This window comes from Thermobia domestica, chromosome 7, assembly GCF_964235325.1.
Source record: "Thermobia domestica chromosome 7, izTheDome1.hap1.1, whole genome shotgun sequence".
In the NCBI taxonomy this organism is placed as follows: Eukaryota; Metazoa; Arthropoda; class Insecta; order Zygentoma; family Lepismatidae; genus Thermobia; species Thermobia domestica.
In genome coordinates, this window is record NC_137460.1 from 282,784,361 (window position 1) to 282,807,809 (window position 23,449).

The following is a 23,449-nucleotide window of genomic DNA, read 5'->3' on the forward strand; positions in this document are numbered from 1 at the left end:
AATCAACGTCTTATTCCACGAGACGCTTACACACAAAAGCCACAACCAGTTATTGTTCTGAAGTGAAAAAATTGTGTTAAAATATTAAATTGTTCGCACTAACTATCTTAAGTCGCGGCACAAGTCACAATCAAAAGTAGCATTTAAAGCAATAATAGCACGTGTATTAAATAAAATTAGTACCGGTATACGCAACGGGAGATCGACAGTCAATCAAACCGCAATGACATACAGAAATACATTATTTGCTATTCCCGCTAAAACGATAAAGATGGATGGATACCTTCTGAAACACGAGAATAGCGGTATGTGAGAGTGAGCTATACTAGCGACAAAAGATCTCACTTGAACGAAATATGAACTAAAGAAGTATACATCCGGGTTCCTTTTCTTTTTCCTCCGGCTGCTACAAACAAACAAATAATTGCCTAGAGAGCGATCGTGGCTAAGGAAAGAAGGATCTGCAGAAGAAGATGATATTAAATATAAAGTTGCTTTTGTGAACGTTCTTGTAAATCATTTCATTAAGACTGGCAACATAAAATATAAGGGAAGTATAAGAACAGTGTTATATTCTTATTATATTTCAATTCACAATGGCTGGTGAGGCGTCTGTTAAGTTGGAATTGATGTGCAAAGAAGAAACTGCTTTTGACTTACCTCAGGAAGATCCACTCGAAGGGAAAGGGTGGACTTACGAACTGATGACTGACAAGAAAGAGTTAATATTATCCACAACGAAAGGAGAGGAAACAATGGACAAGGATACAGCTATGTGTTCTTTGGATGTGAAACTAAACGTTGATAGGGTGAAATCAGAATTAGCAGTAGAAGATGATCCTGAATTTGAAAGGAATATAGAAACGCCTCGAAAAATAGTAGTTCAGGAGACTTCCGCGTCGTACTCTAATGACTTCCAACGATTAACAGCAAAAAGTTTAAATTCACTTCGCCCAGAAAGGTAATGTTCAATTTTTCATATACTAATTGGCTCAGATTGATAATACGGTTACATGCGTTCGGAAAGTTTGTTGGCTAAAAGCAATACTTCACGAGAAATATTTAGATATGAGAGATATCTCGAACGTAAGTTAGTAACCTACAATTAGGAAATTGGAAGGCACAGGTAGATAAGCTGTATACCAAATAAAAATAAGATAGATACGACTAATACAAATCTTGTGTAGTTTAGATCTTGATAAACTAATTATTTCTTTATAATTGATCACACACTTCTCACTAATTGTTGCACATATTTAAAATATGGGTGCTCGACAATATTGTTTTATTTATATAGAGACTTATGTAAAATAAGAAATCGTGAGAATGGTATATATCCTAATATTTTGGAAATTTAAGCGTGGAATATATTATATTGGAACAAGAACTATGGACGTTTGTGTTTTTACTTAGAATTTAGCTCAAATGTGTCTAGCCTCATTTTTCCGGAGGGCTTCGAAAGACATTAGTAAAATACAAGAGAAAGAATATTTTAACCATCAATGGATGTTCGTTAATTTTTGAGGTCCATACATCAAACCATTTCATAGCTGCACTCATTTCTTTCAAGGAAGTCGACTTTTTACATTCCCAGGAATCATTTCTAGATTATGGACCTAAATTTCTCAATGTATAATCACTGTAGGGGCTTAGTGAACGTACATGATGTGTAAATTATTGTACAGACAACGCTAACCAGCATGTGCTAGATGGCTGTAAAAAATAAGATTGCTATGCAGATTAGAGCATTAGGCAGAATGTTGGTAAACGAGGATAGCGGAAAATTCTGTATTTAGGATAAACTTACATGTCTTACGTGTTGAATGTGTTCTTGTACGTTCATAAGTATTTTATAGGTAACATCTTGAAATGCTTTCTTTGCTTGTATATTTGTGTTCCAAACTAACGCAATATATTAGGGACGTAATTCCTTAGTTATATGAATTCCTTCCTTCCCAAAGGTTTTTCTAGTTTTGTGTCATGATTTGCCACATTGAATGTTGATATTTCATTTCGCTTACAGTGGTAACTAGCTACCGTAACACGGGGTTACTTTGCACATTGGGCATTACTTCCCACAAAATATGAAAAGAGATTCAGTCATCTGTTAGTAAAACCCTGAACTGTAAACAAATTGGTGGTAGTACATAGTTTTCTCACTGGGTGTCTGTACAGTCATATGGTACTATGTTACTGTGGCGCCACATATTCTGTCTGCTTGTATGTGTGGAATGCGGTGAGCGGGTAATTGAATTTTGGTTTCATGTCGACGATCGTGGTAACTATTCTACAACCAACTTTACTGAATAAAAAACTTAGTTCTTTTCATTTTTAATAGTTAAGTTTAACGAATTTGGATATGTGCTTTTTACAATTTAGAAATTTATAAGAACATCCCTAGGTGGCGAATACAAAGAAAGTTTGAATTCGTTCTATTTCAAGCGCTTTCCAATTCGATTTTTTTTTTTCGCTGCTCTGAGCCTATCGTAGAAGTATGTATTTGACATCTAGGTATTCCTAGTAGAAGTGGCAAGTAGCTCGCGAGTTTTTTTTTTTTTTTTTGTAATGAAGAAGGAAGTATTAATGTGTGTACTGACAAACAATGAAAGACATTTTGATCCTAGCTTTAAAGTTGTTTCAAACTTCGTGATCAGAACGGCTCTTACTCTGCGGATGGTATAATTTGAGAACGTTTCATTTCTTTTAGCCGAGTGAAATAAATTGAGATCTTATTTGAACATATAAAGGAAAGTAAGAATATCTCAAATACAAACCATGAAAAATTTTCCAACCATTCTATTTTTAACATCTTTTAAACTTTAACAGCTATTGCCAGTTATTTCGCTTCTAACTGCAGTGAATGTAATTTGAGATAACGTCTTTCTTATTAGGTGAGTTAAATATATTTTGTTAGTCTGCTTTTAGATTTTAGTTGGAAGTGAGAATGGCCATAGATACAATTCCCGCAGGATTTTGTGTTTTTATATTTAAGAACATTTTTGGAATAGACGATTAAGAATAGATTTATCAATACAAAATAACTATGCAAAGTATCTCTTTTGACAATAGAGAATCTTAATATGTTTTAAAAATGTGTCCGACTTCGGTTTCTTCTTTTTGGGTTCCCTTTAAAGGGCGGTTGTCATTATGACTACAAATCGAATTCTAAGTGACGTTAGTTTCAATTTTTGTTATGGGGCAGCAACATTTTATCAGATAATGTTCTCGTTGTACTGTTGAAAAGGGTATTTTATAAACGACTTTTCGTTCTTCTACATAGAAATGTAGAACTTCTGTATAGATCATCATTATTATTTAACTTCATTTCAGAACGATGCTAAATCAAATTTTATTGTGGGTTAATGAGATGTACTCATAAAATGCCAGCGAAGCGTTATTTATTTATTTGTAAATTAGCCCTTTTAGAGTCCAGATTAAGAATATCATAAATACGATACTATTAAGTACATCCCGCCTTTCGAACAAAATTTCTTATTATGATAGAAAACTACATAGTATAAGCTGCATTTCATTCTTGAATGTAGGTTTTGCATTAGTAAAGCACGATGATGGTTGAGTCCAAGTTTTTATGAGACAAAGATTTAAATTGCTTTAAAAAAAATATTTTCCACTTTATTATATTTCTTACACGGGAGAATATATTCTATGATCCAATCGAAAGTGAGAGTAAATCTAACCAATACAGACGAAAAGGTTATGGAGCTAATGGTTTATGGTTTACTTGTGTATTAGTTTTCTGATATATTTTGTGTTTTCACGCATTTTTTCTTTCATTAATTTGCATTTTTCTCAATTTTTAAGATTTTTTCACACCATTTTAGACTAAATTCCACCAAGATATGAGTTTTCTATCATTTTGTCAGTACTTGTGTGAATTGATAGCTTTTCCCATAGTTCAAACTGCCTTTTTGGACAGGTCTATATTTTTGCTCTTAAAGTTGTAAACGCTGAGCTATTCCATATAAAATCAGGAAGTTCACGATTGAAGCCTTAAAAATTAAAGTTAGATTTTATGTTTCAAATGAAATTGACGTTTGTTTGATTTGCACTTGCTGATGGCTCAAACCTCATAGGATACAGACTTGGGTGTCGTTTCTAAGCTTGTGCATCACCCTTTACAAGAATTTCCATTAACAAACCTAGATTTCTTTAATTTGTATTATTGTTTTCTTTTGAGATTTTAGCTTGCATTCCCCGTTTTTTGTTGACTACTTACAGCTTTATCTCGGGCACTTGCGTAATGCTTTTTCATCCTTGTAAGTGTCTATTTCCTTTTTTTTTTTTCTGGTTAGTTATAACTCAGTAGTTTACGAAAATGCATTTTAAAATTTGCATCGTCCCTGAATTTTAAACTCAATCTTTTTCTCCTTCATTTCCTTCTGCTTTTTAACCCTTAAGAGGAAATATGTGTATGTCAGACACCTATGGTTTTTCTTTGTATTACATTGGCAACACTGATTCACTCAATGTATCGGTTCTTTCAGTACCTTCCAATTATTTAGTTGTATGTGTTTCGCAGTAGTCTATTGTTGGCGTAATGTCTGAGTGAACATTTATCGATGATTTTAGAAAGAAGCACACATTTCCATTAATGTTTATATTTTTGCGTGATTATTGGACACACATTTCCTGAAGAGAGTTTTGCTTTCAAAAATTTTTTTGGTTTACTTTTATTTACCATGAAATAGAAGCTATTGAGCTCTTGAAACATACTATTTTGTTTGTATGAGATTTTATGTATTTGCAAAATATAGACCTAGTACCTCGAGAAAGAAATTTAAGAATGAAACTGTAAGTACAGCAGATCCTTATTTCACGGCAAAAATTCCAAAAATGTTGAAAGTAAAGAAGTAATTTATATTATTGTCTTCAGCAGATTCTGACTGAGACGCATAATTTTTTCCTCAAAATCAAGAATTATCTACTGACAGTGAGGGCGATACCAATTCTGATACAGTGCCAGGTGTCAGCTCAAGTAGTAACAGAACTGTCAATGTGAGCAGCCCTAGTGAATTTTCATGTGATAACGAAGGCCTTAGATACAAAGGTAAAAACAGGTTTGTTTGGAATTGAAATGAACCACTAAGAAACCGAAGGGTTCTTCATCAAAACATAGTCAGAGGGATGCCTGGTATAGTCACCCATGTAAGAAATCTGGGAAAAGAAATCCTGTCTACCTTATGTGATGATGATATAATTCAGGAGATTTCAATATGAAGTGGGAAGAAAATCGAAACAAATTTGAAGTAAATTAGAGCAAAGTCAAACTACAGATCTACTGACCTATCTGAAAATAAAGCCCTTATTGCTCTCCTAATATTGTGTTCTATTTGTAAATCAGGCAACGAAGACATGTATTCACCATTTTCAAGACACTTTGGGACGACCTCTATTTAAAGCTACCATCTTCGTTAAACGTTTCCAAGCTCTTGGACAAATAGAGCATTTGAACAGGGCATGTGGATAAATAGCATATTTGCAGGGTATTAATATGTAGAATTATACTAACTTAAAATTTTCAGTTTTTAAAATGTATGTACTATTTTTATTTAGATATTGAAATATTTTCCGAATTTATATTCCAATAAAACCGAATTAATATATGAATTCTTGTTTATCATATTTTGCTCGAAGTACAAAATATAAAGTTTCATTATTCTACATTACACATACGTTTTTAAAGAAAGATATTACTTTATACATGTCCGTATCCCAGAGACACGCATTTCCTGTAAGCGAAAAAAAATAACGTTCCCTGTTAAGGGTTAAGATATTTTCTGACTTTAAAAATTACTCTAATAGCATACATTTTACAAAAATGGAGATCCTAAAAGAGCTGGGAGTGAATCAAAAAACTACTCTCTCTTCTTTGCTTTCAGTTAAATATAATGATACTATTTGGATGAATCCTTCGCGATTAATTCGAATCAGTATTGTCATAAAATCGATAAGATAAAACGCAAGTAAAATGGAATTAAAACAAGAAGAAACAGCTGGCAATCAACGAGGATATAATCTTAAAGTTTGTTCATGGCTTTCTTTTCATTCTTCCGAATATCTCTTTTCCATTTTGTCTATTGTAATACATCATCTGGAATTACAAACATGTATTATAACGAACATTAACAAAACGGAAGTGATGTTCACCTGTTCCTCGTTATTTCGAGAGAAGATAATTTTGTTTATAACAAGTTTTCGTCTTCGTTTATAAAGATTTATAATTTGTGCTGAAGGAATGTATGATTTTTTCTTGCTTTCCTTGTTTTTTTCTTCTCCCGATATTCTTTACTATATACTGAGCTAAGTTCTGAAAATAATTTTTTTATCTTACCATTTGATGTTATCCCATGTATCTCCATTAGCTTTTTCTAATATCAATATTGTTCTCGTTTCTACCAGGGTCATAATGAGAAGCTGTGAGAGGCGTAGACATACAATCATAAATAAGGCGCACTGACTGTAACATAGGGACGTTATTTCATATGTGTATTTTTTATTAAACAGGCTGATCAACAGTTGTATATGCAGTATTATTACAAACTATCCTCGCAGACCGTTTAAACGCTCAAAATTGTAAATAAGTAAAACGCAGCGAAATGATAACTATTTCATAATAAGTTACTAGGTTTAGAAACACCTGCTCGACACACAGGTACCGTAGTGAGTCATCAAAATTGCCAGAAGGCCATTTTATAACATTTTATAACTTTTTCGTTTGTATAAAAAGTTTAATCGAATATTTCTGATTCAGGCCTACACATCCGGGATAACAATGCTACCAACTTGAAATGTACAAAATATAGCTAGAGGACCAAATATTTAAACATGTACAAATTTTGCCCTGAAATCCAAATTGAAAAGTTGAATATAATACAACTCAAAGATATGGTAGTCACATAGATTGATTATTTGATCTCTGTGGATTCAAACTTCAGAAAAACGATCATATGGCATTTTACTATATTTGACCCAAAAGCCGTTGCTTGTAGGCAGCGCAAACCGTTGACCGATTTCTTCCGACGTTTGGTTTACCATGCAGTAACATGTTTAATCACATTAGGTATTTAATCTTCTAGTATAAGAATTACAGGAACCCTGACTTGTAAACATTTTCATCGTCTCTTCGTTTAATTCCCTTTTTTAGTTTTAATAGTCGGTATATTTTTTTCAATTTGTCATCTCTTGGTTAATTTTTACCATGATATGCATTTTCTGTTGATGATTGCTTTTTGCTACTTAATAGGAATTGTTCCAAATATTTCTTAAACGTTCACTTATTTCTCTCTAATCCAATTTTTTATCACTTTTCCATGTCAGCTAACCACTAACATTTAAGGGGACTGGCGTTCTAAGAAATAGTAGCTCCTTCCTCCAGTTTAATTCTTTCAGTTTAAGTCTAATAGCTGGACACCGAACATGGCAACACGCATGCCCCGAAATATGACATGCCAGTATATTTCTCCAATTGGAGCAAGAAAGAGTGAATATTTCGCCATCACTTAGAGACGCACTAGATAGATTTGATAAACTACATTCACTTTGAATTCTAAGGTATGAAAATTAATGCAAACAAAATGAATATAACAATATGCATCATGCTAAGACAGAAAGCATGGACAGGACAACGAAATTTTAACTTTTAAGAATAGAAAATCTGCATTTCCCATCTTTTTGTTTTTGTTTTTTTCTTTCCTTTACGGAATATACCGCTTTTAGTTTCAATAGCGAACATAGCTTACCATGTTTAACTCCCTGAAAAGCAAACTGTAGTTCCAGGCTGCCATTCGAACGAAGGTTAATGAGAACGAGTCTTACACGCTGTCGAATTGGGTGCACAATCTAAGGCGTATGCTCAAATCAGCCATAAAGCTCCACACTGCCATATAGTTGTCCCCGGTTCCATTTCAATTTTTAGTTTATTTACGGTTTTTAAATGTTTATGGGTTAACATCTGGCCTCAGAAAAAAAACATTGTATTTCTAGATCAAGGTCAGGCAAATTTAATCCACTATCTTCAGAAGTTACTGTTAAGTCTAAATATATGTAGGATCAATCGAGGATTTCCATTGAGAAAAGCTAAAATATCTAAGCTAGAAGCACTTTGAATGTGGTCTTCGCGCACAATGTTGCGTATATCATGGACCGAAAGAAAAAGAAATGAACAAGCACTAAGGGTTGCTAATGAAGGACAACAGATCATGAAAATAATGGGAAAAAGAAGAAACATTATGCTTTGCCATCTTATTCGGCACTCCGATGTGATCACCATGCTGATAGCGGGAAATGCAATAGAAATACCAGGAAGAAGAATACCAAGGATACAATATATAGACAGTTACAAAGAAGAGACGTTATCAAGTTTTAAAACTGATCTCCCACGGTAGAGAAGAGTTTCAAAATTTCCATGTTGCCCACCTATCTATGGTTGGGGTGAACAGGATGGAATCGACGATTTAAAGATTGGTTTCCCTAATTTACTATATTCACACTAGTTCTTTAAGGATAATTAGAACGTTGATTTCATAAATCTACGAAGCCAGTTGTACCTCTTGAAGGAGGTGTACTCACCAATAATCCATGCGGGAATGACATTTCTTAGCTTTGTTATGTAATGTTCGGGCAGCGTAAATAAAACTTCGAAAATAATATTCGCAACCTCTCGCATGAACGTCGGAACTAGGTCGTGTTATTTTTGAAATAAACCGCGTTCAAATATCGCCTGGTACAAGCTATATTTTGCTCTCAAAACACATTATTTTGTTAATAATAATATGTTTTCTGCATTTCTTGTAGATATCTTAAATTTTATTTGCCAGTGGTTAGTGTAGGCTAGTGTAGGTGAAATATCTTTACACTTCTATTTCTTTCTCTTAACTACGTGGATTATTCCTGTGACCATGAAATCCTGTTTCCTGTCGTTGTTAGAATTTTGTAAATATATTCGGAAAGTTCATATAGATTTTCGCTTTTTTCCCAAAAGTTCACACATCCTTCTCTCTGTCTGTTACTTGTTTAGAGCTAAATACTGTACATTGCGTCTATAATTCATAATTAAATTTATCTTATTATATTGCTCCCTTTGATTAGCTAAACAGTTTTAGTTTCGTTCAAATTGGTTCACAGATGGCACACGCTTGACCTGATCTTACAATCAAACTAGTTTAAGAGAACTAGAACCTTACAAAGCTGCCACCAGAAAAAAATGCTGGTCAATTCGTATGCATAAACATTGTTTCGGCTTTATTTGTAGTATAATTATCCTCGTCCTCCTTCTCGTCTTCCTCCTCCTCCTCCTCAATGTTCTACCATTAATAACAGGCCAGTTTTCTTGAATGCAATTCTTTAGGATATTCAAGATCAACTTCTAATATGTTACACGCATCAGAATCATCAGGTATATTTGTGAAATCAGTTTCTTTTATCTCGTCTTCATTTAACCATCATAATCCCTTAAATGGCAAGTATTGCCCATCCATACAAGTTGTTAACATCCAAGCACATTATGTATAAATCTTTATTCTCATCGTAATATTCCATATAGTTATTGTTTGCTTTTACATATCTTTTACTACATTGTGAAATTCCTCCTCTTATACCTTTCTCTATCATCAGTGCCATATCATTATCTGTTAATAATTCTAAATCTATATTTGTCATCTTTAACATTGCATCCCAAGCTAAACCTGGTGCTGTCATATACCAAGCTGTATCAAGACCATAAGCCTTATGACATGTTTCTCTAAAGTTCTCAAACACATCTGCTAATAACAACACATCAGTTTTCCATATAGGTCATTGTACTGTCCGAGATTATTAATTTTAAATGTTTTCCACACTTTCTTCCCATGCGTATAATTCTCATAACTTATATGTGTGTTGATAAGCTTGTTTAAGAATGCTTTCTTTGGGCTTAATTGTCTCTGTTTAAACTTTTTCCAGTCACTATCATAATCGTACGGGTAAACACCTTTTCTTGTTACAAGGTTAAATTGTTCTTCATTAGGGTAGAAGTGTTGTGTGTGAGTCATTTGTTCTCTTGTTAGGTTTGATGATAATTTCTCTAAACACTCCATAAATCTAAACGAATATATGAATTTTAATTTGATAGTTCCAACCTTTTTGCTGAATGAAATGTAGCGTTCTTTTTTATTAGGTATAAATCAATTGTTTCCTTATTACATCCAAGTTCTTTAATGAATAAATGTGAGTCGTATCCTGTTATGTATAATGATTGGCACAAACTTTTTGAATTATAACTTTAAATTACAATTATTACAGAAAGGTGCTATAAACTCTCCTGTTACATGATCATGATGTTTAACTTTATAATTCTTTTTAATGTATTTTTCTTTACAGTAATAACCAAATTCGGATCTATTAAACTCTCTTCTCTGTTTCTTTCTTAAAGGTAATTCATTATTTTGCTTATAAATGTTAGATATCATTTTAGCTTCTTTCTGTAATTTATTTATGTACCTTTTATCTGCATTTTTACCTCTAAACAAATAGGTTCGGTTTTAGTTCCATCGCTTTTTACAATGTAATACAAAATCCAGAAGGTTTATGTTGTTGATATTTTTTTTGTATATGGTTTATTTTCTAGATAACATTCTTCACATCCGAAAACCTTATGCAATAAGCATTCAAAATCGGCATAGATTACAAAGGCCATTCTCATTTTATACTTATAATTCTTAAATTTAGCATGTGTGTTTTCTTCAGGCATTATTATTTTTACTGCTTTATTCGATGAACAATCTTGCTCATGTTTATCTAATGCACTTTGTTATTAAAAGTATAACAAACATCTATCACACAAATTTTCGAGCTCTCCATTTACTTATTTCAGTACTAACTAATTTACTTAGGTCTTTAATCCAACAATAATGTGTTTTAACATTTTCTTCAACAAGTTTTTATAAGTTTTTATGGGTTGAGTAATGATTAATCTTATTTTCCTCCATCACCTTCTTAAATTCTTTATTGTAAAACTCTTTGCCATGATCAGTTTGTAAGTTACTAGGTTTTCCCGTTCTTAATATGGATTCAAATGCTTCTGTAACATTTTTACCGCTCTTATCTTTAACAGGAACAGTAAAAGCATATTTCGAAAACACATCTATAATCGTTAGCAAATACTTATAGCCTTTTTTTAACTTGGAGATACCTTTTAACATGCCACTATGCATTTCCACAAGATCTGCTTGCCATAAATCATCGATACCTTTAACAATAACATTTAACCTAGGATAATTCTTTCCGGAACGTTTGTGAATTTCTTCTATAAAGTCTTCTCTAATACCTTTACCTTGTTCTAGTCAATCTTTCTTTTTAACGAATTACGATTTAGTAACACCACATACTGAACCAATACCTTTCTTACTATATCTTCCATTCTGTTTATTTCTATTCTAATAGTGTTTTCCTTCGTATCTGTTGATTTCTTACACTTAACACAATACATCCTGTTTATTATATAGAAATTTAAAACTCATCATTATCTAATACAACCCTCCTAACATTATCATTATCACTTGATTCGTTTTCGTATTCATCTTCATCCTCTCTTTCTACATACATAATAAGCATTAATGATTTGCCTTGTTTCAAATCAGAATTTTTGGATGGTCTAATTGTTAACTGATTATTGATATTAAAGTGTAATGGAAAAATTTCAAATAGAATGTCATTTAAAATGTGTCTATAAGTTATGAATTGAAACTTGATTCTGTATGCATTAACTACTTCCATAAAGAAATTTGTAGGCAGCAGCTAAATTATATACAAAAATGACTGGTTTCTCAACATCATCTTTTGCCAATCGACATGGTAATTCTACAGTTTCTTTTTGTGTAAAATCATCGTTTGCTTATTCAAGCTGCTCTAATGTTACAAGATCTTGTTTATCGATAGCATTAGATACATTAACCAATCTTTTTATTCTTAAAATCAACCCAGGATGTAAAATTTGACGTAAAAACTTCTTTTTTACTTTTAATGTTAGATGTAAGTTTTAGATGTAAGTATTTTATGATTTTAAATGTCATTAAAGCCTATGCGCAAAGCACCCTGCCCAATCTCACCCCACTGAATCTGTGCTGGTCAAAGATATTTCCAAAATGGGTTGGCCTAGAGTTTGGCCCGGGAGTTAGGTTATTACACTACTGTCCTTTACCCAAAGAAAGGCTGTAACTTCGAAAGGGTGTTGTGATAAAGACACACTCTACTTAGGTTCTGTTCGATTTTCACATTATCCAGTAGCTGACACCTTTTTCCTATCGTTTCTTTGCATAGTATCTCATAACTCAATTCGTCCTTATATAGGGTTAAAAGAATTTATTTTCATTTCTGTAAGTTCAGTATGTTTATTTACATTGCTGTAGGACGTAATATTGAGGTCTGAAATATTCAATAATAATAATAATAATAATAATAATAATAATAATAATAATATATGTAACAATTTCCGTATGAGGACACATTATATTAAAATCTTTAAAATCGCCCGTAGCGTTACCCAGAAGTTACAAAATAGTCGGGATTAGAGAGAAGTGTCAGGATCAACAGGACATACCCTCTCAAACGTCCCTACAACTAGCTAAATGTTATAACGGAAAGTTTCCCTAGTACTAGTTAAATGTTATAACGGAAAGTTTCGAGGCAAATTTCGTTTAGAAAGTATGGATTCTGACCTCACAAGAACCGTAAGAAAATTTGTTTTTAAGTAATGGTTATGCCGGCTAAGCTACAGAACACGTCGATGATGAGAATGAAAGAAAGAATGAAATAAAGAAAGTTCGAGGAAGCAGAACACGGAGGAAACCTATACACACGTTGTTTGTTCAGCACAATTCATACTAGGCGGGAGCTAGGTAGAACAGGTTGTACCATTAAATTTACAACACTTCAATAATAATAATAATAATAATAATAATAATAATAATAATAATAATAATACTATTAAAAGTTTATAGTTGCACTAAAATTCGACAAAACTTACTTAAACGTAGGGGTTTCGAGGAAGGGGTACAGCTACTCTAATTTAAACGAAAGCTTTCTGCTAATATTTCGTGTAGAAAATATTCTACTTTACGTTTCCAGGAAAATAACTGTAATAGAAAGACCTGAATATAATTGAACACTAAAGCTTGTAATAAACTAACGTGTGGAGTTTGCAGATGTAATTATAAAAGTCTTGCTACAAAAGTATATACACAGACCATAAATCAGTGAGCTCTGAAGTACAAAGTAGCAAAATAATATATAAGATTCAGTCTACATAGCAATTGTTGCTTAAAGAGTGGCATATACTATTTCTAGAATCGAGATAAGACGAGAAATGTTTACGATACTTTTCGTCTCGTCTCGATTCTCATCTCCAAAGCATGACGATAGAGTGAGTTAGCCTTGTTCCGTCTGGAATTAAAATGTTATGTCTCATCCCGAATTTGTTTGGTTTGTTTTTAGAATCGAGATGAGAAATTCGTCTTTTCATGGGCAACGTTACACAAAACCAATTTTTTTAAATTTCTGTTTGTAATGGTATGACCTGAGCGATAATAAATTTTTAATTTTTAAATATTTTTCCGGATAATATTTATTATCACTAGTATTATTCCTGAAAATTTGATAGTTGAAGTGTGGAAACAAACGAGTATTTATTTATGTATTTATGACTTCTTTTACGTGGCGAAGTTAAGGATCTGCAGCCTTCTCCGAGCACTTAACCACGTGCATATATTATATATATTTAAAAAAACACAAATATACAGGAAATATTAACAATTACAAAAGAAAAGTATTGAACCACATAAGAAAACAATATACTACTTAATTTAAAAAAATGGTTAAGCACTTCAAAGAACAAAAATTGAAAAATAATATTCAATACGGGAAACAAAAATAACATGGAGAAACCAAAAATTGCATATTGCATATAGCAGTACTAAAGGTATGAATAAGCTGTACAAATTAACTTAGGTTACCCATTGGTTGTGTGTTCATATGTGGGTTATTAATAATCTGGTAAAACGAAGATGCCTCATGTGCTACCAGTGTCCTTATCTTTACTTAAGAGAAGGGAATATACCGATTTTTTTTTTAAATTTGGTGACTGTGGAAACCTTGTGTATTAATTGAGGTAAACTGTTCCAGAGGCGTGTAGTACTTACTGTGAAGGATTTTGAGTATGAATCAGAATTGTGACTGGGGATGGAGAGCAAGAAATTATCTTGTGATCTTGTGCTTCTAGTATGAAAATCTCAAAAATATAAAAATCTACGGGCTAGATACGATGGTTCTGACGTAGTAAGTATTTTGTACAATAGGGTAAGATTATGTAAATTTCTTCTTCCGACTAACGTCAGCCATGACAGTTTTTTATAAAAAGATGTGAGATGTTCCCTGTAAGTTATATTGAAAATAAATCTATTGCAGGCATTTTGCACTCTTTGCAAGCGCTTTGATTGATTTTCTGTTAGATCAGAATAGACTGAGTCGCAATATTCAAGATGTAGGAACACCAGTACCTTGACAAGTTTGATCTTCAAAGATATTGGTAAGAAAATTCTTAGTCGATTTAACGTATGTAGGGCACCAAACGCTCTCTTACAAACTCTATTTATTTGATCTGACCAGGAGAGATTTTGATTTATTATGACTCCGAAATTTTTGGCAGCTGTAGAGAATGGAATAACAGTATTGGACAATATTATATTTGGGAGCTGATAGATATTAATAGAAGAAAGAATTCTTGGGGAGCCAATTAAGATGCACTGCGACTTTGTTGCATTTAATTTTAACCCATGAGCCGTAGACCAGTCGCTGATTTTGTTTAACTCAGTATTTATTTTCTCAATCGCATTATTAATATCTTGTTGGAGAAAAGAAGCATATAACTGAAAATCATCAGCGTAAATATGGTATTTACAATAGGTGAGAATTTTAGGGAGATCATTAATGTAAAGGGCAAAGAGAATGGGACCTAGTACGCTACCCTGCGACACTCCACTGTTGATACAATGCCATGCCGATGTGTGATCCTGATTGATCACTACTCTTTGTTTACGTTCGTGACGGTAAGAATGAAACCATTTAACCACTGATTCAGAAAAAATAAACAATAATGAAAATTTCTTAAGTAATATGTCAAAATCAAAGGTTTGAAATGCCTTACTATAGTCAAGTAGAGTAAGGAGCGTCAGTTTTCTGTTATAAATAGCCGATCTTATATCCTCCGTTATGTTTACTAGTACAGTGCATGTGCTATGATTACTTCGAAAACCAGATTGAAATGTATCCAATAAATTATTTGTTGTTAAGTATTCCCGAATTTGATCATTTACAATATATTCAAAAACAGTTGAAAGCTCGGGAAGGACACTGATTGGACGATAGTCTGCAATATTATCAGCGTTGTTCTTTTTTGGAAGTGGGGGAACCTTAGCAAGTTTCCATACTGTGGGAAAAGTACCTGTTGCAAGAGAGTAATTAAAAATGTCAGTGATAGGATTAAGTACATGCAGTAGGATTTTCCTGACCATGGTTATTGAAATATCTGTACCAGTGGCTTTAGATTTAATTCTTTGGATCGCTTTTAATGCATGTGCAGGCTGTACGTGAGAAGACGAGAACAGAGAGTTAATTTCCGAAGCTACAATATTATTCATTGTTTGCAGTTTCATGGAGGCTGGTACCATACAGGTTTGACAGAAAAAAAGTGTTCAATTCATCTGGCGTATAGTTAACAGCGTTCTTGGCTATGTTTCTGCCAACACCTAATACTTTAGCCATTTCCAAAGAACTGCTCCATTATTTTGGAATTCAAGTATTTAATAGGCAAAGCGCCGTTTTGCCTTCCTTCCTTCTTGAGTGCAACGGTTTCTTAACATCCTATTGTTTTCGAATTTCGTATTAGGATTTATGGTGCTATCACTGGAAGGATCACTATTTTTAACATATCTCCTGTATGCTCTATAAGCTTTATCTCCGCGCCATTAACGAACGTAATTCATCGGTTTCGCATGGTGATGGGTGTTGCGAAACACGTTTCTTAACTACAGGGGCGTGTCTATCATAGAAATTTATTATTAAAGAATTATTATAGAAGTATTCAAATATTTGAATGTGATAATGCGTGTGTTGTCGCTGGTCAACCGCCATCAACATTCCTAAAGTAAAAAAAAAAAATAATGCTCGACGTGTATTCGATCGAAAAAGTTCCAGATTACTGGCCAATCGCCTAGACCACTGAACTACAATCACTACGCTGTAAATGATTCGTCTTTAGTCTGGTTACGTTAAGTTTCTCTGCCTCAGCTTGGAAAGTTGTATGTTATTTTTTTTTTTTCGTTTCAAAAAGCCTTTCGTGTTCCTCTTATAATGATATAAGTGAATGATATTCGGTACAGTTTATATTAATAAGTGTAGTTGTTCTTAAAACTTTGGATCACAAGTTTGTTTTTTCTCCACCCGAAACTACGGATAAGACATTTTTAATTCACATACTGTGCATTTGTTTGAAAGCAGCCACGGTCAAAGACTTATGACAGCCACGGTATAAACGATGGCTCAATTTGATATATTGAAACAAACTACAGCCTCTTATTATGAGAATCGAAGGATTTGGAAACTACTCAGTCGTACTCCATTTCATATTTGTACAATATTTCATGTAATAAAAAAAATTGAGTGTAATTTTATCATGAAATAAAGAGAATGATTATTTTTTTGTTGCTACTTAATCATCTCCATTCACATTTCCTTATTTGTTGAATTTGTTACAGGCGCGATAACGTATTACCATTCCACGGAGAAGACGATACGTGTATTACTTTAAAGGAAACCATTTCTCATTCAGATGAGGAATCTCATACTTCGATGCAGTTTGGCAAGGGGTTTCATCCATCACTTTTGTGGCATATTCTAGCTCAGGAGAGTGAAAAGCGTCATACCTACCGAAAGAGTGAAAAACACTTTAGTCAAAGTTCAACTTTGTCAAGCAATAACTTAGTGTACACAGGTCAAAAATCCCACATCTGCGGAGTATGTGGAATGGAATTTAGTGTATGTTCATGTTTGGCTACGCATATGTTAAATCATACAAGAGCAAGGTTACACACATGCCATGAGTGTGGTAAGGGATTTAGTTCACGTTCACATTTGACTAGACACGTGATGATACACACAGGAGAAAAACCTCACACATGCCAAGAGTGTGGTAAGGCATTTAAACAACGTTCCAATTTGTCTTCACACCTGTTGATCCACTCGGGAGAAAAACCTCACACGTGCCAAGAGTGTGGTAAGGCATTTAATCGACGTTCCAATTTGTCTTCACACCTGTCAATCCACACAGGAGAAAAACCTCACACATGTGAAGAGTGTGGTAGGAGATTTAGTGTACGTTCACGTTTGTCTACACACATGTTAATACACGCAGGAGAAAAAGCTTACAAATGCAACGAGTGTGGTACATCATTTAATCGACGTTCCAGTTTGGTTTCACACACATTAATCCACACAGGAGAAAGACCACACACATGCGAAGAGTGTGGTAAGGCATTTAAAGAACGTTCCAATTTGTCTTCACACTTGTTGATCCACTCGGGAGAAAAACCTCACACGTGCCAAGAGTGTGGTAAGGCATTTAGTCGACGTTCCAATTTGTCTTCACACCTGTCAATCCACACAGGAGAAATATGCTACACATGCCACGAGTGTGGTAAGGGATTTAAACATCGTTCAGTTTTAGTTAGACATCTGTTAATCCACACAAGAGAAAAACCACACACGTGCTAAGAGTGTGGTAAGGGACGTAGTGCACGTTCAGATTTGGCTATACACATGTTAATCAACATAGGAGTAAGACCACACACGTGCAGAGAGTGTGGTAAGAGATTTAGTGTACGTTCACATTTGGCTACACACATGTAAATACACGCAGGAGAAAAACCTCACACATGCGAAGAGGGTGGTAGGGGATTTAATCGACGTTACGATTTGTTTTCACACCTGTAAATCCTCACAGGAGAAAGACCTCGCAAGTACAGAGAGTGTGGTAAGGGATTTAGTGTACGTTCACATATGGCTACACACGTTAAAACATGCAGGAGAAAAACCTTAGAAATGCAACGAGTGTGCTAAATTATTTAATCGACGTTCCAGTTTGGCTTCACACAGTAGTAAAGCATAACACATACCAAGAGTGTGGTGAAGAATTTAAACATCGTGCAACTTTTGCTACACACGTTATTTCACAAAAGATATAAAGCTCACACTTCCCAAAGTGTGGTTAAGTATTTAAATGAAATTCGGAGTTGGCTACACGCATGTTAATCCACACCCGATCCAAAATCTCACACGTGCCAAAACCCTGGAATGGAATTTATTCAACGTTCATACGTATTAAGCCAACTAGGACGTAAATCTCACACATGGAAAATGTTGAAAATCATTTAGTCTACGCTCAATCCTTGCAAGGCATTTCAATACACAAGTGACAAACCAAAGAGATGCATAGAACGTAGCCTTCTATTTACTCAAGGTTCATATTAAGCAAGAAATTGTTAATCCACACAAGACAAGAGTCACACGCGCGGAGTGTAGAAATACATTTACTGGCAAATCGTATCTTAAAACACATAGTTCAATAACGACAGATATGCGAAGGAAGTTCAATATGATTTAGTTTAGAATCAGCTTTGGCAAGACATGTAAATAGACAAGGCATATAGAAAAGAATTTGCCGCTCTCACAAGTTAAGTTTTGGCAGAAATATTATATGCACGATAAATACACTGCTAAAGAGGACTACAACAGAATTAAATATTAAAAAAGTCAGACCACATTAAGCCCTTCAAATGTACCTGCCCTTTGGAATGGAATGTAAGTTGTGAAGGACAAATTGTTAATTCGGTATTTAGCTGGCAGATGTTACAGGAAATTGGTTCCGCATCTACTCCACGAATAGCTCTTCTGCATTGCCGCCACAGTGATTGCTGCATAATGTAAAGGTGGCTGACGCCGACGAAGATTCAAATGACGATTTTGCAAAGGAACATTTATGTAGAGAGAAAAATTTTAAATGTAGTCCTTGAGAGTTCTTGTATTTAAGGGAGTTAAGGGCAACAAGTTTAAGCGACATCCATAGTGAGGGCGCACCTTCCTCATCAGCTACAAATGTAGATATAGCGGAAAAACATGTCAATTCCAACACTAGAACTTTCTGGACCATCTCCATTTTAGCTGCATCTTGCTTGTCGATACATGGTTGCGCAGTTCTATTTTCACCGCAAACATTTATATTTCCCGCTTTTACGACAATCTTTCATGCACTTGACAGAAAATTTTATGCAATTTGAAGATAAGAAGCGATCATAAACTCAAGTCTTCGTCCCTTTTACAGGGGTTAAATTTTGCGTTAAAATCGTATTAAGGTTGTATATGTCAAAAATTGACTGACTAATAATATTGAAAACGATTGCATTCCATTTGTTGTCGTCTTTGATTTCAAAGCGAGATTAATAGCATATTTATCCAAAGTGTTAATGACTTTACCGGAATTCGTGGTGTTTGTGCGAAAAGAGGCTCTGTACCAAAATTTCGACGCAAATATCTTCTACTCTTTTTCGTCCACAGTCGTTTCTCAAGCGCGGGATGATGATATAAAGTGAATGTGCATGTGGGTTGTTAAAAATGAAGTTCCAAGCTATGTTTCGCATTCCTTACTTATTCTCTTGTATACTTAGAAGTTTTTGAGTATACTGACTTACTAACTTTTCACTCGTTTTATAAGAAAAGTTGTTAAATCAGGTTTTAAATTTTATTCAAAAACGTTCTGTTTACCTTATAAAAATCTGGTACTGTAAGACGTCACACCTGTCAAAACGAACCAGCATACAAAGTTTTACACCATTGTATAAATATATCGGTATTTCAACACATTTCTATAAATTTTAAAGCGTGATCCTGTAAAATCAAGCAATAATTAGTTAGCAACTTCTGATTTGAGTGCTTCATATAGTTCGCGTTCAAGCTTGGCAAGACAAATTTTAATATACACAAGTGGAAAACTTCACATATACGAAGAGTTTGGAATACTACTTGGCCTATACTCAAGTCTGGAAGGATATTTTAATACACAGATGAAACTCTCACACATATGACAACACACAGGCGAAAAGAAGATTTATATGGAGCTCACGTTTTACAATGCACAAGAGAAAACATACTATTAAATACTAAGGAAAAAAATTAAGCGTTCTACGTGTGTAGAAAGGGCTTAATTAAAGTTTCTATTTCCCAACAGATATATTAATACAGATGGGGAGTAACTGCTCAGTCAAGACTATGAAGAACAATTTTGAGGAAACATGCTATATCATACAGGTAAAAGATGACTGTGTATAATTGTGAAAAGCGTTTACATGAAGTCCATATTTTGTTAGTAGGAAGACATTGTAAGATATGTGAAACTAATTACTAAAAAATCATGTTTGTACATAAAAAGTATATTCAATTTACACACGTGATAAAATATACAAATGCGAAACATCTTAGTTATCAAAATTGCGATAAAATTCGTTCAATATTACGTATCAATCTCACGTACTGCCAATTCACGTTTCCGCTCGCGACGACGGTAATTCGGCCGTGATTGATTATTCACATTTTTCAGCATTGTGCATGATGCAAAAAGTATGTTTTGGAGCATTTAGGTTTAGTAAATCAAGACAAATCATTGTTGAACAGACGTATAAGTTTAATTAAACTATAATACTGTTAAATATGAGTGAAAACACTGTACAAAACACAAATTAACAGATTCGAACCTAACCAATATCCATGTCATTGAGCTTGTTGTTCTAATGCTGATATTTATTGCAGAGAGCAGTAATCATTGAATGCTTTTTGCATATGTTTTTCCACAATATGTAGACTCAAGGCGGGTTCAAAGTTAATCAACATCTACTTCACTGCTCTCTTTCTGAGTTTGCTTGCATGTATTGCAAGTAGTGATAATTGTTGACTGCAATCTGAACATGTATTTTCCACAATCATTACATTCAAGGCGAGTTCTGTTGCTTTCCCTTGACCCGCAGATGTAGCAAATATCTCTTCGGATTGGTTACACTGCTTCATCATCGGTAGTTAGTTTTCTGTATTATGCTAAGCACACCACCAATTTTTTTTTTTTTTTTTCAAAGTTGATATTTTACTATGAGCTTTCAGGTTTTCGTTTATTAATTCTAATGCTAGCACGTATAGATATGGTTTTGTAATATTTTTTAGGTTAGGGCAGTTAAAAATGAAACAGCGGATGAAAAATAATGAAACTTTTATTTACAATTTTATGTAAATGCGAAACAAAAAATCACAATTTGGCTCCCTCTGACGGCAGATTGGCTGTCCACCCTCCACTACCAACTTTGTGATTGTACTGAACGGGAAGTAATGCATTTGATAATTTTCTCGCAGAGGATTGATATGTTTAGAGTAGCGAGATATTGCTTTTGCATTACACATTACTTTCTAATCCACATTTACAAATGGAAGAGAATCGGGCTGTTTTCCAAGAACAGGGAAAACAGGTTTCCCTGAAACATCTATTAAAAATGAGCGAAAGTGGAAAAGAAATAATATATGATTTCGAATACAGAGAGGTCCAGCTTATATTGTCCTGGCCAGAGGCTTTCAGGCCGGAGTGAAAATAAGAGTAACTCATACTCTGAGGGAGTGATAGATAAATGAGATAAGGTGGACGAGTAAACGGATTGAACAGGGAGGTACGTCGATTATGCAGTTGAGAATTTATTAAAATTTTCTGTTTTTCCCTCAATTTGTGCACCTGATTATAACATTGTACTTTAAAAGACTTATGCTAGAAGTTTTAGATCTAGGTCTGATAAGATACCAAAGTTGTTTAGTGTTGCTGATGCTGGTGTCTTTTTTTTTTAAGATATAATCTAGGTGTTTGCTGCATCTCAATAGCTTTTTTGTATTAAGTCGAATATCAGAAATTATTTTAAGATATGTATTCATTTGGAAATGCACACCACAATTCCCAAAGTTGTTTTTTTTATTTGGTAATGTGTAGCGAATCTGTTCGCCGTGCCTCATTGGAAATTTCATTGTTTTTACTTTTTTGAACAGTAGAAAGTATTTATTGTTGCATTAAAAACATGAGGGAAAGAATCCAGTGCCTCGTCTATAGTTCAATTTAGTAAAAGTGTCCACTGTATCACCTGTTGCACTTTGCAAATTTCACCCAAAGGGGCCTTCCTTCAATCAGGTACAAACATTCTTTTTGAGTTGGATTGCTGGCTTCCGGGATTGGGGTAAGATAGGGAACGGGCAACTCGCGGTCTCGGAGAAGGAACTCTATATGAGATGACGGATTATATCAGAAAAATAGACATGACATAATTTAAGCTGCTATTTTTACGCGCGTTATGAAAATCGTACAATCCCAAGTCGAGTGCTTGAGTAGAATGTTCGACAAAGAATGTCATTTGTGTGATGTTATCCCATGTTTACTGTAGTTCCATATGTAAGCCCAAGATATATTCACCAAAATGAAGAATTTTGTCACCTTGTGACAACATTTGGAAATGATTCGTGTCATGTTTCAATTAAACTTGAGGACTGTTCGTATATTATCTGCAGAAACACCGGACGAAGTTTGTTTTGGATAGACTTACTTGGGCTCAAATAATTTCACACTCACGTACGAGATCATTCTGTGCTCTGCTGCCCTATTTATTTTAATACTACAAACAATCCTCCCCTGTGGTCTTGCGGTCGTTTATCTATGTAGAGAATTGGTTGAGAAAAGGAATTCCACTGTTCCTTACCAATACTTTCAGACACGTTTCAATTACCACTAGACAGCCATATTCCAGCAACTAACTAATATTCATACCACAGTCCGTAAAATTGATTATAATGCATTGCACATTTAGATAGTATAGTTTAAACGTGGTTTTGTTAACTGCACTTTTGATCAGTATTCTTCTGTACATCACCACATTAAACGCAGAATATGGAGCACCTGACGGCACACTTCTCTAGCGTGGGATCACGTTGTTCTAGTCACTCTCATTCTTTTCTTGCCATCTGGGTTGAATATTGTAAATTATATTAATTCAGTGTTCTTTAGCAATAAGTGAAAACGGTATATCACAGCATTGCCAGCTGGAGATATTGTCAAACGCACTCAAGCCCTAACCTTACTACTGGGTTCACAATGGAAATGAAAAAGCACAGAAATAGCACAAATATTTTCCCGAAGCAGGAGCACGAACTTTAACTTTTCTACGGTTTGATGACATTTTTTTTAACTTTATGCATAGACTATCCTAAGTACATACAAAGATTTCGATTTGCAAAATTTAATACACAGATTTACGGTGCGGATAGCCGCATCATC

The 23,449-nt window shown here is 34.0% G+C and overlaps 1 protein-coding gene across 2 annotated transcripts; it reads left to right on the top strand.

Moving 5' to 3' along the window:
- The first annotated feature begins 21 nt into the window (after positions 1-21).
- LOC145690976 (uncharacterized) lies at positions 22-23,127 on the top strand. Of its 2 annotated transcripts, XM_081766450.1 has the most exons (3): positions 26-961; positions 10,378-10,429; positions 16,806-16,937. In XM_081766450.1, exons 1-2 carry the CDS (start codon positions 597-599, stop codon positions 10,400-10,402), a joined length of 390 nt encoding a protein of 129 aa, XP_081622576.1. In that variant the 5' UTR covers positions 26-596; the 3' UTR covers positions 10,403-10,429; positions 16,806-16,937. The 2 variants fall into 2 exon arrangements, with proteins under 2 accessions (XP_081622575.1, XP_081622576.1); XM_081766449.1 differs by lacking the exon at positions 10,378-10,429 and having other exon boundaries at positions 22-961; positions 16,806-23,127.
- Positions 23,128-23,449: the final 322 nt, after the last annotated feature.